The sequence below is a fragment of the Pelodiscus sinensis genome, chromosome Z (assembly GCF_052426305.1).
Source record: "Pelodiscus sinensis isolate ZL-2025 chromosome Z, ASM5242630v1, whole genome shotgun sequence".
In the NCBI taxonomy this organism is placed as follows: Eukaryota; Metazoa; Chordata; order Testudines; family Trionychidae; genus Pelodiscus; species Pelodiscus sinensis.
This window is the reverse complement of record NC_143085.1, coordinates 17,293,744-17,312,962: the sequence shown is the minus strand read 5'-3', so window position 1 is coordinate 17,312,962 and position 19,219 is coordinate 17,293,744. Positions and strand designations below refer to the sequence as shown.

At 41.4% G+C, this 19,219-nt stretch overlaps 1 protein-coding gene across 4 annotated transcripts in view; it reads left to right on the top strand.

The window, feature by feature from the left end:
- Positions 1-19,219, top strand: part of GOLGA3 (golgin A3) — a 49,658-nt gene that overhangs the window by 19,615 nt on the left and 10,824 nt on the right. For all 4 annotated transcript variants that reach the window (XM_075898357.2, XM_075898358.2, XM_075898356.2 and 1 more), the window contains 12 exons: positions 602-804; positions 1,135-1,272; positions 2,447-2,608; positions 5,136-5,504; positions 6,720-6,797; positions 7,381-7,644; positions 9,427-9,521; positions 11,293-11,509; positions 15,240-15,383; positions 16,485-16,682; positions 17,819-17,935; positions 18,095-18,234. In XM_075898357.2, the coding sequence (XP_075754472.2) occupies positions 602-804; positions 1,135-1,272; positions 2,447-2,608; positions 5,136-5,504; positions 6,720-6,797; positions 7,381-7,644; positions 9,427-9,521; positions 11,293-11,509; positions 15,240-15,383; positions 16,485-16,682; positions 17,819-17,935; positions 18,095-18,234 (2,125 nt within the window). The remainder of the gene's footprint in view (positions 1-601; positions 805-1,134; positions 1,273-2,446; positions 2,609-5,135; positions 5,505-6,719; positions 6,798-7,380; positions 7,645-9,426; positions 9,522-11,292; positions 11,510-15,239; positions 15,384-16,484; positions 16,683-17,818; positions 17,936-18,094; positions 18,235-19,219) is intronic.

Here is a 19,219-nt window from a genome sequence, read left to right as displayed (position 1 = left end):
CTCTTCAGACAAGGAAGAAATTGGTTTTCATTTAGATAGGTCCTTCCTATTCCTTCCTTTTTCAAATAAAATGTATCTATCAACTTGGACCTCATTGATAACAGATTCTTATACAGAGTTGTATGATTTATTTTTTTATTACTATTTCTTGTTTTATTAGAGAAATTCCCACAATGTGCTAAACACTAACTGGATGCAAATGAAGGCCCAGTCAGAATCTGCAGTCTAAAAACTGTTTGACAATTCATGAGCTAGTTTTTTTCTCAGAGATGCTTTGGTTAGCCTCAAGTACCCTTTATGTTTCCCAGACATGTGCATGTTCCCCAATCTTTAATTTTATTTCCTCTCTTCTTTATGAACCTGAGGAATTTTGCATATGAAAAGAAGTGGCCTAAAAAGTCATATTCTGCTAATGATCCTAATTCTGTGTATCCTGGAATTTTTTTCTGGTTTATGGGAATGAATATTCTTTGTTTTCATGTGCATACTTGTATTAAAAAGTTTACTATGAACCAATATGTTCATGGTTCGTCACTAAACTTAAAGCTATCAAAAATTGGACATTGCAATCACATAGTTAAACTACATTTTCCTTTTTTAGTTCACAATCTGCGACAGCAAATGACTTCCCTACAGAACCAGTTTCAGCAGGTGCAGTTAGAACAGACCATGCTGACCAATAAGTTAAAAGCGTCTCAAGCAGAGATTGTGTTGCTGCAAAATGTGCGACAGTGGTACCAGCAGCAGTTGGCATTGGCGCAGGAGGCTCGTGTTAGGCTACAAAGTGAGATGGCTAATATGCAGGTAAATGTGAGCTTTCCATCCTCACTGCTTTCTTTCTTATACTAGCTGTAGCCAGTGGATAAATTGTTTAGACTTTTAAGGGGGGGCAATTTCATTTTTACGTTAGCTCTGTCCCTTTTACTTATTGTTAGGAGCTACTTCATGTCAAATAGTGAGACTTAGCTTAGTAAACTTTTCAACAGCATTGGTTTTCTCAGGGATGTAGTTCTGTAAAGCCATTACATGACAGCGAAGGCCCAGGTAGACTAAGTCATCTACTTTAAAACTTTTTTCATTATCAATCCATGTTTTGAGTATTTGTATTAATCTGTGACTTTCTTCTTCCTGTAGGCTGGGCATTTGACCCAAGCAGGTATGGTGGAGCATCTCAAACTTGAGAATGTTTCGTTGTCTCATCAGTTAACAGAGACCCAGCATAGATCCATCAAAGAAAAGGAACGTATTGCAGCACAGCTGCAAAATATTGAGGTAAGATTGTAGGTGGCCTGTATGAAAGGCCATATATACTGAGTGAATCCTTCTGTGGTGGGAGAAGCTAAGATTGCCCTCTCCCATTCAGGGCCCATGACTTATCTGCTCAAATGTCTCGAGGATGGCATCTGGATTATCTGTTAGGCCTACTTTACTGAGCCCAAAGCATGGCAGTTGGGTGCCAGCACTTCCTGTAGGATTTGCTTCTGCATGTTCGTCTGCCCTTAAAATCTTGCAGGCTGTGGTGGTGGTCTGCCTGCCAGGTTAGTAAGGCCTATATTGGCCTGCTGAAATCTTTGCAGAAGATTCTGCATCTGCTTTCTGCTACTTGATGAGTCATTGTAGGATCTTCTCAATCTCTGGGCTGCCAATCACGTCCTCGGACTCCAGGACAAACCTGCATGTGTAATAGGGCACACACACGCCTCTTGCCTTTCTGCCACTTCTGTGCCACAAACCAGCCAAAGACTTCTGCTTTAGTGCAGTCACCCATGCTCTTTATTGACAGTGTCACTTCCCACCATCTTCACACTCTGCTCCACAGATAGGCTTCACACTCGGAGAGTCCAGGGCTACTAGCCTCTGTTTCTAGAAAGGGAGAATGGCCTTTGGCCCCTCTCTTTCCTCCACTTCCCCACTTCTTGCTGCCTTATGTAGTCCTCTGGCTGAGGCCAGCAGCTGCTCCCCATTTGCTGCTTGGGCTTACTCAGATGGCTCTAACTTTTCTTCATTGGAGCTGATATGACAGAAGTCTGGCTGAGGGCTTTTTAGCCAGCATGTAATTTCAGAGCTGACTTAGGAAGCTAGGCTCCATTGAATATGAATTGGATTCAAACTCAGGTCACCTAAGTGGTGTGGTGTATGCTGTGACTTCAGAAATGTTTGTCCTTCCTTTCTTTAGTATCTTATACATGAAAACTAGTCAAGAATTAAAAGGATGTAGCTGGAATTCTGTCCCTTACAAATGTATAAAATACATTCTAGTTTTTCTAAGGGGCAGGTTCTAAGAAGCCCAGTAATACTCAAATAATGAGGATTCCAGGTGCATAATAGAACTGAAGAATGTTTGCTTATTTTGTTCAACACCTTTTCTAATTTTTAAACACAATTTCATCTATATTTTACCATATTCCTATTTCCTCTTTAAATATGTCCTACTTTTTCTGTGCAGGCTGACATACTAGATCAAGAAGCTGCATTTGTACAGATCCAGCAAGCTAAAACTATGGTGGAAGAGGATTTGCAGAGAAGGCTGGAGGAGTTTGAGGATGAAAGAGAACAATTGCATAAAATGGCTGATTCTGCAGCAACTTTGGAACAAGAATTGGAGCAGGTATACTTGATTACTGAATAGTTTTCCAAAGTCTTCCCTAGAACACTTAAATTGAAAGACTGTAGTACATAGATTTTTAGCAAACAATGTTCAAAGTGACTGAAAGATTACTCTAGAAATGGCATGGAAAAATAAGCATCTCGTTGAGTTCCTGCTCATCCTTGCTCAGTTACATTTGAAAAGAGTCCACTTCTAACCACCAGCCCTTCAAACTTTATCTGGGATTAGAAAGTTAAACTTTTGTTTTTCTGGCTTATATATCATTAACTAGGAATGTGACAGTGTATTTGTTTAAACAGTTAACCAATGAGCCTGGGCTTATTGGTTAATCTTCACAGTTACACGCAAGACCATCCTGACCCCACATTGCCTCTGTATCGGAGGCAGCGGGGGATGAGGGGTAGCAGGCAGCAGCTGGTGCTTGCAGAGATAGCTCCCATGGAGCCACCTCCCTCTTGTGTGTAAATGTGTAACCGCTGAAAATTTCCTTTAAAAAACCTGCTTTTTACCTTCTCCATCCTTAAAAATACAGGCAGTCCCCGACTTACGCGGATCCGACTTATGTCGGATCCGCACTGACGAACGGGGCTTTCTCGCCCCGGAGGTCGAGGTAGCGGATTGCTACCTGCGAGCTCCAGGGCGAGAGAGCCCCGTTCGTAAGCTGCTCCGGTGCCCCTGGTCTGCTGGAGACCGTCTCCAGCAGACCAGGGGCACCGGGTGGGTTCCCGCGCTTCTGAGGCTTTGCCAGAGCAAAGCCTCAGAAGCGCGGGGAACCGCCGCTGCTGCCGCTTGAGACCCGGTGCCTGTGGTCTGCTGGGGACCGTCCCCAGCAGACCACAGGCACCGGGACTGAAGCCGCAGCCTCAGAGGCGCGGCACCCCGCTGCCGCTGCTGCTCTGCTCTCCGTGTCCCTGGTCTGCTGGGGGGGCGGGGCGCGGATCGTGTGCCCCCCCCCCCCCAGCAGACCAGGCTTTTGTTTTGGACCCTGGAGCAGAGCAGCTGGGGCACTGCGGATTGGTCCTGCAGCACTCACTCTGGGCACTACTGGACCAACCCGGCAGCACCCCAGCTGCTCTGCCCCAGGTCCTGATTCAGCCGCTGCTGAAACTGACCAGCGCTGACTACAGGAAGCCCGAGGCAGAGTTGCTCTGCCCCAGGCTTCCTGGAATCAGCGCTCATCAGTTTCAGCAGCAGCTGACTTGGGGAAGCTTGGGGTTCTTAAGTTGAATCTGTATGTAAGTCAGAACTGGCGGTCAGTTTCAGCAGCGGCTGAATCTGGACGCCAGTTCCGACTTACATACAGATTCAACTTAAGAACAAACCTACAGTCCCTATCTTGTACGTAACCCGGGGACTGCCTGTACTGAAGATCTGGCAATTCAGAGTATAGTTAGCAATTCTTTTGAGGTGTGAACTGAAGTAGAATTGAGCTTCCTCTCTGCAGTGTCAAAAGAACTAAACTATAGTAGTTCCTAGTGAACTCTGCAGACGAATCTGCGCGTGTGTGTGTGTGTGTGTGTGTGTGTGTGTGTGTGTATATATATATATATATATATATATATATATATATGTGTGTGTGTGTGTGTGTGTGCATCCCTCCCTCGTCAAATTATCCTTTTAGGTAGTCATTTTCCTAAATGCCACATCACTTTAAACTAGTGTTTTTTGTAAAGGGTTGTATTTTATGATGTTGGAAGATAGGGGTACAGGGTAATGGAATGGTGGTCCGGTGCATAATATAGAGCTCAATGTTATGGCCAGGAAGGATGGAAATAGTAATTAAAGCAAAAGCTAATATGTTTATATTTGCATTAGCCATTTACATTTAAAATAGAAATTAAAAAGGCCAAAGTTTTCTAGGAATGTCAGCTTAATCAGTGTCTACTCTTCAGTGTTCTAGCTATGTCATAGAATGGCCCTTAAATAATCAACACTGAATAGAGAAAGCGGCGAGGAGTCCTGTGGCACCTTATAGACTAACTGAAGTGTAGGAGCATAAGCTTTTGTGGGCAAAGACCCACTTCGTCAGATGCATGTAGTGGAAATTTCCAGAGGCAGGTATAAATATGCAGGCCAGGATCAGGCTGGAGATGACGAAGTGGATCCAATCAAGGAGGATGAGGCCCACTTCTAGTAGCTGATCTCGAGGTGTGAATTCCAAGACAGGAGAAGCTGCTTTTGTAGATAGCAAGCCATTCACAGTCTTTGTTTAATCCAGAGTTGATTGTGTCAAACTTGAACTGTAGCTCAGCAGTTTCTCTTTGAAGTCTGGTCCTGAAGTTTTTTTGCTGCAGGATGGCTACCCCTCTGATACTGAATAGAGAGAATCAGTGAAATATAAGATCACTTTCCTTAGTTACCTTTGAAGGAATAATAGAAAATATTAGGTGGCGTTTGTTTGGGTTTTTTGAAGTACATTCTTCAATAAAAGTAGGTGGTTTTTTTTTGTTTGTTTGGGGTTTTTTTTTGTAGTTTGAATTTCACCTGAGATTAATTAAATCTTTTCAAAAACTATTTTTTCCTTCAGGTGAAATTGACATTGCATCAGCGAGATCTGCAACTTGAATCATTACAGCAGGAGCATCTAGAACTCATGAAGCAGCTCACCTTAACCCAAGAAACATTGCACACCAAAGAGCAGACCTTAAATGACCTACAGACTCAATATGATGAGCTGGTGGCTAGGATAGAGGAATTCCAAGGTGATGTTATTTCCAAGGATGACACAATCCAATATTTGCAGAATGAGAAAATTGTTTTAGAGGTAGCTCTGCAGGCAGCAAAAGCGAGCAAAGAAGAACTTGATGAAGGAACAAAATGCTTAGGTGAAAATACTGAGTCAACTTCTGAAATTTTGGAGCAGTTGAGACAAGAAATAGCTATAAAGTCAAGCCAGGTAACACATTTCTGAAATTATTCTATTGCAAATAAGATCTAAGTGGTGACACAGGCTTTTGATAGTCAAATATGTGACTGGAGTAATGCAAACCAATAGTGTTAAAGTTCATACATACATGACACTAAGATTTAGATAATGGGAATAAATCTAGCTGTTTTATGACTGTTCCCCAATAGTGAATATTGCTCATTTATTATTCTGTTTATATCAGTGGAATATTTTATCATTTTATGTCCGTGCTCTATTCATGAAGTTTGCAATTTATAGCTGAGTCATTCTTGCATCCTGAAGACTTAATAGACATGGTTTTTCTTTGCCAAGAGGCACATGTTCATGCGTAATATTAATTTTGAAAATTGATAATTTATAACTTCTTGTATAAAGCATGCTTTTTGGAAACAGAATTTTTAGTCCACTGTTTCATGAGGCACTGTGTGCCAAGAAAATTTTCTTGTGTACAGTAAGGTTAGATTCTCTGTGGACACTTCTTTTGGAAGGAAACTGCTACTAATTCTAACTTAGAACATACCAGCTCTCAATTTTGTCCGTTACTGCATGCTGACAGTAGTTTCCAGGTTTTTTGTCCTGTATCAGTTTACCAGAGCACGTATGTGGTCTACTCATAGTCAGATGTGTATGCTCTTATCCCCAGTGGAGCTTTAATTAAACAAAACTCTATTTTCATGATCAAGTTTGGACCCGCAGTTTGTGTAGAATACCTCAAACTTGAGAGCAAGGCGGAACATCTACACTTCTATCAGAGACTTGCACTGGGACCCAGCAAAAATTTCCCATTTAAGGTGGGGAGGCATTGGTCACAAGTCCAAAGTACCTCTGTTGGCGTGCAGTATGAAAACATTTTTTAGCTCTGTAAATTATGAAGCACCTGTTACTTATTTTGGTTTTTAACTTGAGCATGTAAACTTGAATCTGTCACCTGGATACATCAGACTGTGTCGAGTAAAACCTAAAATGTGCATGCTGGTATGTTGTATCCTTGATGTTGGCATTGGGAAGATGATTATTCTGATTCTGTTTCTATTTAGATATCAAATAATAAACTGTTTTATAAGGATAGTGTCTGATGGCACAGTCAAGATCAGGGCACTTATTAGACAAAGCACTATGTGTCTCTTGTTACACACATACACTTTCTGCTCCAGAGAATTTATAATATAAGTAAAACAATGTGTATGCATTTTTCTCCAATAGGTGGAAAATCTGCAACAAGAAAGTGCCAGCCTGAAGAAACAGACCCAAAAAGTAAAGGAACAGTTCCTACAACAGAAGGTTGGTATACATAGCCATTTCAAAATTGTATTAAAAATGAAAAAAGATTGTGTTGCAGGGAAGTTATGTATTAATAGGGACATGACATCTTACTTCCTCATGAAAATGGTGCTATGTAACTTTCAGGCCATTATACCAAATAGAAGGAATGTTATGACACAGTTGCTATGCGAGGTATATTTCTGCAGATTATACTTTGATATTTTTTTAACTGAAATTGACGTAAGAGCATACACATAGGCCACATCATGTTCCCATTAGTCTGGCAAATTTGGCCTACAATATATTTGTACTAGATGACAACTTTTACAACAATAGTCATTTTTGTATAGACAGTTGGGTAATCCTTCCAAGTGTTTTTAGTGTAATGCAACTGTATGAAATACTGTTGGCCTGGGCATTTTAATTTGAAATAGTTTCCTTTAAATCTTGTTTGGATTATATAGAATATAATTCTAATTTTAAACTGAAGATGAACCAGGACTTCAGAAGTTCTCTATATTGGCACCATTGACTGTTAGACCCACAATTGCTTCAGAAATCTTGTTCTGGTAGATCTCTCTAATTCTGACATGTGCACTAGGTAATGGTGGAAGCTTATCGAAGAGATGCAAGTTCTAAGGACCAGCTGATTAGTGAATTGAAATCTACAAAGAAGAGGCTGGACTTGGAAGTGAAAGAGTTAAAAAGAGAGCTACTGAAACTTCAAGGTGAAAAGCAATCTATTGATGTTGAATGTTCAAAACTACAGAAGGAAGTAACCCAGGTTCATCAGCAGATGATGGAGTTAGAAAGCCATCTCCAGGCAGTGCAAAGAGAACGGGATGATATGGAGACACAGCTCCAGGTGAGGAGGAAATCTAGTGACGTTATTTCCAGGATAACATACACTTGAGTAGCAGACAATCTTATTTATTGAGGTGTTGCAGGTAATCTTTTAAACTAAGGTGATCAAATACATATTGAAGTTAGTTGTATTTAACTTACTTTTAATGGTTAACCTGGATGATGATGATGATGTAGTATTATATACTGATATAGGTTGCACCTCCCTAAATCAGGATTCTCATATCCAGCAACATCCGTGGACTGGCAGGACTGCGGATGTTGCTAAACGGGAGCGCCCTGGGACAGGAGGGCCATCAACTGAGAGCACTGTGAAAAGAGATGCTGATAGTAGCAGGGCTAGGTGCTCAGCAGACTGGTGACAGGGGCAAGGCCATGGTAGCGAGGTGGAGTAGCCAATGTGTGCTGGCCCAGCAGCAGGGTTATGCCGCGGCAGCCTGAGTGTTCCGGCCCTGCAGTGGGGACAGGCCCACAGCAGCCTGGTTGGCAGTAAGGCCAGGCTGAGGCAGGGTAGCAGGAGAAGCCCATCTGGACCCTTGGCTGGTTGGCAGCCCAATTGGGGTCATATGCCAGCCAGCAGTGGGGCCAGGGCTGTGTGTTGCTGTGCCAGTAGTGAGGCTGGAGCGGCAGCTATGTCAGTGGGGCCAGGGCAGCCGTATTGCCCAGCTGACAGTGGGGCTAAAGGAGCTGGTGGTGGGGGAAGAGTGTCAGGCTGAGCGGGCTGTAGGCAGGGGCCTTCCCTGGGCCAGAAAATTCCCTCATCTGGGACCATTTAGGTCCTGAGGGTGCCAGACCAGTGATGTCCAACCTGTACTATGTTAATTAGAGAAATTAAAAAGTAGTTAATTAGGTAACTAACTTGAAAATCTCAGCAGAGAGTTACATGATGTGGACTCTGCGGTATAAAGCTTATAGTGCAGAGCCTGCAGCATAGCCAGCTCCCCAGGAGCAGAGCTGTCTGGCCCTACTTCTGGAGGCTGTCTCTGCTGTGGGTTCTGCAGTATAAGCTTTATACTGTGGAGCCCACAGCACGGGGTGGCAAGTGGCTCCCCAGGAGCTGGTGCATGCTGGGAAACAGCTTTTTTTAAACTGGCTCCCTGCATGTACTGGCTCCCAGCCCCATTCCAAGGGAGCTGGCTGCTGCCCTATGCTGAGGACTCTGGTATAAACCCAGCAGCATGGGTGGCAGCTGGCTTCCTAGAAACAGGCTTGGGAGCCTGCATGTAACCATTTAACAATTTCCAATGAACCTGGACTTATTGGTTAATCATTTAAAGGGTTATACTATTACATCACTAATATTAACATTGAAGTTAGTGGAGTTACACTAATCTTATGCTATAATTGAGTGGAGAATTAGACTGTGGAGGCAACAGTCTTAGCTCCCAGAGTTGTCAGGAAATGCAGGTGTCTTATTTTGCTCAACAATAATTCTTCATGTTAAGGGCATGTATTAGCAAATGCTAAGGGGAATACTGTCCAATCAGTAGTTGTCACATAAAATGGATTAAAAGGAGATTGGGTGAGGAAGCTTTTTGGTAAATGAAAGGAAACATCTGGCCCCCCTCATTCTCAATCTTTGTATATAGAAAAGGAGAATTTTTAAAAGCTACCACAATACCTTGTTACTGAGTCATTAAATTAAACCTTGTCTCATAATGGTTGCCAAATACATAAAAAAGTAGTCCTGTTTTTACCATGTGTGCGTGTGTGGCGGGTGAGGATTTTTTTTGTGCTTACCATATTTTCTCCTTTTTCTCCCCTTCCTCGCCTCTTTCTCAAGTCTTTGGAAATTGATAAGGAACAAATTACATCTCTTGCTGAAGCAAATGAGATATTAAAACTACAGGTTGAACAAATGCAAGAGGAAGCCAAAAAGTAAGTTAGATTTTAGCATAGCCAGAATAACTTTAGCACTTGCTAGTCCTGTTATGCTTTTGATTTCAGAGTGCTGTACAAAAAATAGTTTGTTTTTTTCCCACCACCCTTGTGAAATGGCTGTATTTCCATTCTATAACTCTATTTTCTTTCTGTGCCTCTGTGTACTCTGGGTAGAGGAGTTGGTGGGGCAGGAACTCTTGAATTTCTGGTGAACAGACCTCTCCTGTGACCATTTCTCTAACACGCTCATGCTTTTAAAACAGCTACTGAACCTATTAATTCACCCTGAAATTAATGATCAAAATATTGAAAATAACTTTATCGTGCTTTGAAGAGAAAGGTGCTGAAGCTTGGGCTTTGTTTTTTAATTAGTCTTTTCTCATTTTGCAATTTGACTTGTTGCCTTAATATGTGATGTACCATATATTTTAATATCCTAACTTTGATACTCCATTTGTAGTTAAAGTACAATAGAATTAGTTGTACCATTAATTTTTAGGGTGATTGCCAACATTCTGCTCATAATGATCTTAGTTATGCAGCATATGTTGGGTAACATATACTTTCCTTTGTAATTCTGTTCACAGTTACCAAAATTAATCTTAGTTCGTGATCCTGGGATATCAACCAGTACTTGCCAGCTTTTTTGAGTTGGGGTATACTTTAATAACTTTTTTACAGTTGTGTTCACGGGAAGAGATTTCTCATGATATATGGTGACATGCACTAAGGATCTGATATTCTAAAATACTACTATTCCATTTATATAGGGGAAACAATATTATTATATTTTCTTTATCTGCATTAGTTTTCAGAACTCAGTAATGACAGTTTTATACCATAAGCAACTTTCTCAAAATGTAATTTATAATGTTTTAATCATTAGTATAGAGTTCCATGATAATATTGGAACTAAGGATAAATGTATTAGTGTACTTCTATTTAACAAAAAGCAATTTTGGCTTTGGAAATCAGGGGTTTTTTTGTAACAGATAAATATCCTATTAGACTATCCTCAATGTATTTGGTTACCAGGCTATACTAAAAATCTCCTCTTGAATCAAGGCCCTTATGGGTGTTTTTACCCAGCTTTTTGGTGTATGGCATGAGGCCAAAGGCACTTGAAATTTATCCTGTAACTAACTAGTGCTCACTCAAAGAAGCTTTTTGCCATGGCATATATTGAAACCATTCCCACTTTTTCTTTACCACCACCTTTCATAATCGCTAAATTAAGCACCACAAATATTGTTACTATGGCTGTAGATATAAGAATGGAATGGAAGAAAACCTACGTAGATGGCTATTGGGAAGGAGAAGAGGAGCATTACTATAGGATCCTACACAAAAGTGAATTTGACAAACAAGGAGAGGATTTATGCGAGAAGTGAAACTCAGGACTAGTTTTCCATACGTGTGTCTACAGCCGTGCTGCCCAAGCCATTCACTCTATTGTAACTAATGCACAAGAACTGTGACATCACCAGACATCAGAAAATATCTTTCTCCAATTAATATACTAATTTTGTGGTATAAACTACTTGGTATTTTCTCTTAATATTAGAAAGCCAGGTATATGTGCTGAGCAAATGTTTTAGTTCTTATATCGGTCTGTTTGATTTTGTGTAACTTTGGGAATAAATAGCTTCTTTGGGAATCAATGTCATGTTTTGGATGTCTGCTATGATTTTTCAATAGAATTGTATTAATCTAAACATTTAATTGATCAATGAAGTTTTTTAGGGAGTTCTGTTCTTTCTCATTCTAGGGCCATCACTGAACAGAAACAGAAAATGAAGCGTCTAGGGTCAGATTTGACCAGTGCACAGAAAGAGATGAAGGCAAAACACAAAGCTTATGAGAATGCAGTTGGCATTCTTAGCCGCCGGCTGCAGGAAGCCCTCACTGCAAAGGAATCTTCTGAAGTGGAGCTGAGCAAACTAAAATCAGAAATTGCTGATGGAGGGCATAACCAGGCTTCCCATGTAAGATGATGTCCTGTAACTTTGTTAGTAGACAGATAGGGTTATCTTGCATTATTGCTAAATACTTACACATGGTGTTTCCTACAGGTTCATTTGTCATGCAGAGAAAAATGTTGATAATGAGATGATCATCTTTGGGCTGGATTGTATTTTACAGGGGTTTACTTCTATTGAAACACTTTTTTTTCTGTGAATCTGATATTAATTTATACCACAAGGTTCACTTTGGTAGCTAGCTGTAAAAACTCCTTTCAGGGCTTAAAGGTAATAGCTATGGTGTCTTTCATACAAAAATAAACTAGAAGTTTGCCCTTTAACATGCATTTAAGTTAGTAGTAAAGATTCCTTATGCTACATATTAGTTATAGGGGGATTTACTCTGTGTGCCTTGAGTTACTGCAGAAGTGATTTTCTTTAAATAAGGTATTACTTGAATATTGTGAAGATACTGCCAATTTTCAGTTTATAGACCCATGTGCCAGTGTCTTAAACTGAGAGAGAATTTCCTTTATAAAAATGTGTTGGCAGTTTCCAAATATATGAGTAAAACAAACAGCCAACCCTCAAGTATAGCCACACTTCAGAAGGACTGTTTGCCTTAGCCCTGAATTCCTGTTTACATTCCTCTTATTTAAGCATAGGTTTTCAATATTTTTTTTCTTGTACTAAAATATAATGAAGCCTTTTTTTTACTTAACTAATAGTTTTTCCTTTGCTTGCACTGTCCTTGAAATCTCTCCTTAAATTCCAACTATTCCCAATAACTTTAAAATACTAAAGCTCTTTTTATGCCGTGTGAAGAATTAATTCTGTTCTGTTGTGTATATATTGTCTCAGTGAAAGAATGCAACCTTTCCAGGGCAGAGATATGACTGTATATGTATATTTTAATCTATCATGCAATATAAAAAGGGAATAAATTAAGAGTAATTTCCATTATAACAAAATATTTTTTAAAAAATCTATTAAATTTAGTAAGTTTCTTTTTCTGACTCAGAATTGCTCAGTGAAGAGGGAGAAACAATAACAGAAAACTTGAAAATGGCAGAGATGCTTACTGATTTTTGTTTCAGTTTTCACCAAGAAGTTTGTTGGTGACGGGATGCCTAACATAGTGAATGCTAGTGGAAATGGAATAGGTTTAGACCTTAAAATAAAAAAGAACAAGTTAAAAATTACTTGTTTTCTAGTCATCCGGGCCTGATGAAATGCATCCTAGAATACTCAAGGAGCTGACAGAGAAGGTATCTGAGACTTCAGCTATCGTCTTTGAAAATTCATGAAAGTCGGGAGAAATTCCAGAAGACTGGAAAAGGGCATATATATTGCCCATCTATAAAAAGGGAAATAAGAACAATCCCGGAAAACTTATTGGTCTGTAGTTATCTTTCCTGGCATACAAGTTAATGGAGCAAATAATTAAGGAATTCATCTAAAAGATAAGGTGATAGGTAACAATCAGCATGGATTTGTAAAGAACAAAATCATATCAGACAAATCTGATAGCTTTCTTTGATAGGATATCAAGCCTTGTGGATAAGGGAGAAGAGATGGATGTGGTATACCTAGACTTTAGTAAGGCATTTGGCACAGTCTTGCATGACCTTCTTATCAATAAACTGGGGAAATACAACTTATTTAAGGCTATTATAAGTTGGGTGCATAACTGACTGGATAACTGTTCTTAGAGTAGTTAACTCTAAGAACATAATCATGCTGGAAGGGCATAACAAGTGAGGTTCTGCAAGGGTCTGTTATGGGACCAGTTCTATTCAATATCTTCAACAATTTAGATGGTATAGAGCAGTGGTCCTCAACACAGTGCCCACGGGTGCCATGGTGCCCGCCGGGCCATTTCTGTGCACCTGCCAAGTGATCGGGGCCGTCCCCGTCCCCAGGCGTGCAGCAGATGGGCGGTGCCGGCCCCAGGCGCGCAGCACGTGGTTAGTGCCTGCCCTGGGCGTGTGGCGGTTAGGCAGCCCCACTCCCGGGTGCACAGCGCAAGGTCTGTGCCAGCCCTGGCCCTGAGCGTGCAGCGTATGGGTGGTGCTGGCCCTGGGCACGTAACACATGGGAGGCCCCGCCCCCAGGTGAGTGGCATGAGGGCTGTGCTGGCCCTGGGCTTGTAGCGTATGGGCGGCACCGACCCGGGTGCGTGGCATAGGAGCGGTGCCAGCCTCAGGCGCACAGCACATGGGTGGCCCTGCCACTGGGCACGCGGCGCATGGGCAGTGGCGGCCCTGCCCCCGGGCGCATGGGACATGGGCTGTTCCGGCCCTGGGCATGCAGCACAGTCGCGGCGCCAAACCAGGGAGTGCGGCGCATGGGTGGCACCAGCTCCAGGCATGCAGTGTATGGGTGGCCCTGCCCCCGGGCGCGTGCGCAGCCCCACCACTGGGCACCTGGTGTGTGAGCAGCCCCGCCCCTGGGTGCCTGGCAGCCCCAAAAGGTTGGGGACCACTGGTATAGAGAGTACGATTAAGTTTGCAGCTGGGGGGAGTTGCAACTAGTTTGGAGAATAGGGTCATAATTCAAAATTTTGTAGACAATCCCATTTACTTCTCTAGTTTAAATTTTATAAGGACAAATGCAAAGTACTCCACTTAGGACGGAACAATCAGTTTCACACATACAGAATGAGAAATGACTGTCTTAAGAAGGAGTATTGCAGAAAGAGATCTAGGGGTCATAATAGCCACAATCTAAATGTGAGTCAACAGTGTGACACTATTGCACAAAAAGCAAATATGATTCTGGGATGCATTATCAGGAATGTAGTAAGCAAGACACAAGAAGTCATTCTTCTGCTCTACTCTGTGCTATTTATGCCTCAATTGAAGTATTATGTTGAGTTCTGGGCACCACATTTCAAGAAAGATATAGAAAAATTGGAGAAGGTCCAGAAAAGAGCAACAAAAATTAGTAAAGGTCTAGAAAACATGAGCTTTGAGGGAAGACTGAAAGACTTGGGCTTGTTTAGTTTAGAAAAGAAGACTGAAGGGGACATGAAAGCAGTTTTCAAGTATCTGAAAGGGTGTCAAGAGGAGGTAGAAAAATTGTTCTCTTTGGCGTCTGATGATAGGACAAGAAGCAGTATGCTTAAATAGCAGTAAGGGAAGTTTAAGACATTAGCAAAAACTTCCTAATTGTCAGGGTGGTTGAATACTGGAATAAATTGGCTAGGGAGGTTGTGGAATCTGCATCACTGGTGATATGTATGAGCAGGTTAGATAGACCTCTATTGGGGATGATCTAGACCAGGGGTTCCCAACCCAGAGAACGCATACCTCCAGGGGGTATGAGAAGTTTGTCAAGGGGGCATGGGGAATATTTGGTAAATAACTCGATTATCCTAATTGAAATATTCCAGAAGTAGTAGTGTTAGTGAAAAAAGTTGTGGATTTTAGAGTCTAGAATTTATTTCCTTTCATATTGAATAGGGGGTATGGGAAGATTTACTAAAAGCCAATGGGATATGGGGACTGAAAAAAGGTTGAGAATCCCTGATCTAGACAGTGCTTAGTCTTGCCAGGAGGGCAGGGGACTAGACTCAATGACCTCTCAAGGTCCCTTCCAGTTCTGGTATTCTATTATTCTATGAAAATATTGTTCATTAAGCAATAATAGGCCCTTTAAACTTATACCTGTTGGAGGAATAGATTTATTAAAAACAACATTATTTCTTCAAAACATGATTTACTAATGAGGCTTCTGATCTTTCTGCCTTTAGGAAAGGATTCAAGCTCTGGAGACGGAGCTGCAGGCTGTTAGTCACAGTAAGATGATGTTGGAGAAGGAGCTGCAAGAAGTAATTTCTCTCACCAGCCAGGAGCTTGAGGAATACAGGGAAAAAGTGATAGAACTTGAAGATGAGGTAATTGACTGAGCTTTTCTGGCAGACAGGAAGTTTCAGTGTGCAGCCCAAAGGCAAAAGAAGATTTGGAACTGCATTTCTCTAAAAACATTTAAAGTATGCTATAATCTTCCAAAAGGAGGACTATGTAAGCCAGAGGTTTTCAGACTGTGGATTGCAACCATGTACCAGGTGGGGAATGTCAGGTACTGGGTCTCATTGCAGCAGGCATGATCAGGTAACCTGTGGGGGGTGCTAAAGCAGTTATCTGCCTGTCCTGGTACTGTAGACTGCGCTGTGACCCAGAAGCATCCGGCAACAGGCCTGGCTCCTTGGTGAGGGGAAGGAGAGTGCACAGGATCTTACAAACTGCCCCTGCCCTGAGCACTAGCTCTGCGCTCCCATGGACTGGGAGCCTGTTGTTGGCTGATTCTGGGATGCAGTATGGTCTATGGTGCTAGCAGCAGGAAGCCTGCCTTAGCACCCCTGCAGCACCGCTGACCAGAAGCGGTTCAAGGTAAGCCCCTGCTGTCCTAGCCCTGATATCCTCCAGAGCCTGCTACTCCCCAAAGTGCTCATCTTCACCCCATCCCAGTGCCCACACTCTAGTCAAATTATGTTGGGTTGCAGACATCAACGATTTTCTTCAACTATGTCATGAGAGAAAAAGTTTGAAAACCACTGGTGTAAGCCAGGCTTGCTAATTATGCTGCAAGCTGCCAACTCCTTGTGGACTTATTGGGCCCTTTATAATATCGGGAAAAAAAGTGTAGAGGTGTATGAAAAGATGTTCTTGCATGAAAGAGACCAAATAAACCTGGTCAAGAGATGCTGAGCATCTAGGATTTCTGTTAGTTCACGGCTGAAACTTGTAAGGTTGCACTAGCAATATGCAGGATTGACCTCTACTTTCAGCAGCTCATCCCTTTTCTTCTTCTATAGAGACAGTACTTAAGCACTCTATTTCTTTAAAGAAAATTTGAGCAAGAATCTGATTGAACTAAATTTTAGAAGCATCCATTGTGGAAAATTTTCTAACACTATATTCACAAACCAGTCATGTTAATTTACCTTCCAACTTATTGCACTAATACTGTAATTTTTATTTTTCGGGGGTTGCAGCTTCAGGAATCTAGAGGTTTCAGGAGGAAGATAAAACGGTTAGAGGAAATGAACAAGAAATTGGCCCTTGAACTGGAACACGAACGAGGGAAGCTCACTGGTCTTGGTCAGTCGAATGCCGCTTTGCGGGAGCACAACAACATCTTAGAAACAGCACTAGCAAAGAGAGAGGCAGACCTAGTACAGCTGAATCTCCAGGTATTCAAAGCATTTGGCATTTAGATGTAACATTTTAGAAGAGAAGACTCATATTCTTCTGATAGCAGAAGATACAGAGGTTTGATTGTATCTGTAGATTTTCATTCAAAACATGTTTAAAGAGAAATTTGCGTGCTTTCTTCAGGTCCCTGTCTTGTGCAGCTTATGCTAGAATAATAATATAGATAATGGACATGTCATATTTAACCCAGCAGAATTTTTTTATGAACTTCCTCAGTGAAAACAATAATAAAAATTTGCAGAAGTGAAAATGGCAAATTTAATACAGCTCTTGTTAATGGGTACCTTGTACCACATAAAGATCTGATATAATTGTTGATGCTCTTACTCATATTAATATTTTTCAGTATAGCACCTTCCCTCCCCCCCCCCCCCCCCCGGTCTATGTTCATAATCACTGAAATATAGCCATTTGGGGAATGAAATGGCTGTGTGCAGTGAGGGAACAGTAGTAATGAGAGGGGAAGTTTTGCCAAGTATTCTTTCGTGAATACTCTTTCATAGAAGCCATGGAATCTTTAAAATGTGCAAAAAGATCCACAGGCCTAATCAGTGCCATGTTAACTTCCTTTCAAAGGTTTTGTAGCATTCTTTTTTGTTTCTGAAAAGCAGGTCCTGTCTGCATCCTACCGTACTGAATTCTTAAAGTTAAATAACTCAACTTTTCCCACATTCCCCAGTGCACTTGTGACTCTGTCATGAGAATATTTCTCCCATGTGATGGTGTCCACTTAAAAGCATTGTTGTATTCTCTCATGGTCATGTTGAGTGCAAGGAGTGGCACTGATCCCCTCACTAGATAAGGCATATTTTTACAGTGCACTCAGCTCAAGGCACAGGTGGGGAGGAAGAAGGTTGCCCAAGGTGTGTGAGTGATTTAAAATTATAACCTAAAACAAGGATATATTTTATTCAAAGCCAGCCTCTTATAAACCCTAAACCTTCATTTTTAAAATACAGTAGACACTTCATGTCTTATACAAAACTGCACGCAAAAGAATAATATCTCACTTGTCAGAATTGGTACTGCTGCCCTATCTTTTCCTCCCCATCTTCCAGTTACTGTGCACAGATCCTGTGCTGAGCATTGAACCTCTGGTTCTGTGATACCATAGGTTCAAGCTGTCCTAAAGCGTAAAGAGGAAGAGGATCACCAAATGAAACAACTTATTCAAGCCTTACAGACTGCCTTAGTGAGAGAAAAGTCAAAAGTTAATGATCTTCAAGAGCAGGTAAATGCTCATATTCTGCTTTATTACTTCATTGGTGATTTAAATACAAAACACTGAATTAGTAATTCTGTTTGTGTGTGTCTCATCCATGGATCATCTGGTTTTTTTAATCCTATAAACTGGTCAGATGAGGAAAAGCTGTTTGTTTTGCATATGTAGGTTGTGGCAACCAAAGTAGAAGCAGCACATAACCGTCGTCATTATAGAGCTGCTGTTCTTGAGCTGAGTGAAATTAAGAAAGAGTTACAAGCCAAAGAATTGCTTGTCCAAACTCTTCAGGCTGAAGCAGACAAACTACAGTAAGTAAACAATAACCTATACTAAACACTAAGTTTCTTTAGAAGGTGAATAATTTTGTCAGTCTATTAAGAAATCTCAGGATATACGTATGTACAGGCAGTCCCCGGGTTATGTACAAGATAGGGACTGTAGGTTTGTTCTTAAGTTGAATTTGTATGTAAGTCGGAACTGGTACATATTGTAGGGGAAACTCTAGCCAAACATTTCTCCAGAGCTCAGTTTTATTCTCCCACACCTCACTTCCCTCAGTCCTTTATTCTCAAGCTGAGGTGTCTGCTGAAAAAAGCTGTTCTGCGTCTCCCTGGTCCGCTGGGGGCGGGGCACTAGCTTCACGTCTCCCTGGTCTGCTGGGGGGAAGCAGCTAGTGCGGGGTTGCCTCACCCCGTTTGTAAGTAGGGATCCGATGTAAGTCGGATCCATGTAACCTGGGGACTGCCTGTATTCGAATTTTTTGCTTTGTCTCTCTGGTCTGAATCTTATCACTGGCCACAAGTGTGGACTGCGTTGTTAAATACTTTTATTTTCTGTATCATTCTTTTACTCTCTTTGGGGTGCTTCTTCTTCAGACCATTTCTCCTGTACTACTTATAGTTTTGATACCATACACTATCTTCATACACTAGATAGAGTTAACACTTTACACAATATCTTTAACTCCTTTGCACTTCCCTTTTCCAAATTCCTGAGACCTTACTTGCAGGCGACCTTTTCTTCTGTATATTTATTTGTCTTGTTACGTGGGAATTTGAAGTGGCTGCCTGGTGCTGAACAAACTGGGTATACCATCATGTTCCAATATCTTCAGTGGCATAACCTCAGAATTCAGGATGTGAAAATTTTCAAGTACAAGACCTCAGTTGAAGCTGCTAGTGGGATTTTGAGTTCTTTAGAATAGTGCTGTTTTTCAAAGTCCAGTAACTTCTTTTAGGCTTTGTTTAAACATGTGCTTTGTTTAACCATGTACTAATAAAACTCCATCCACTG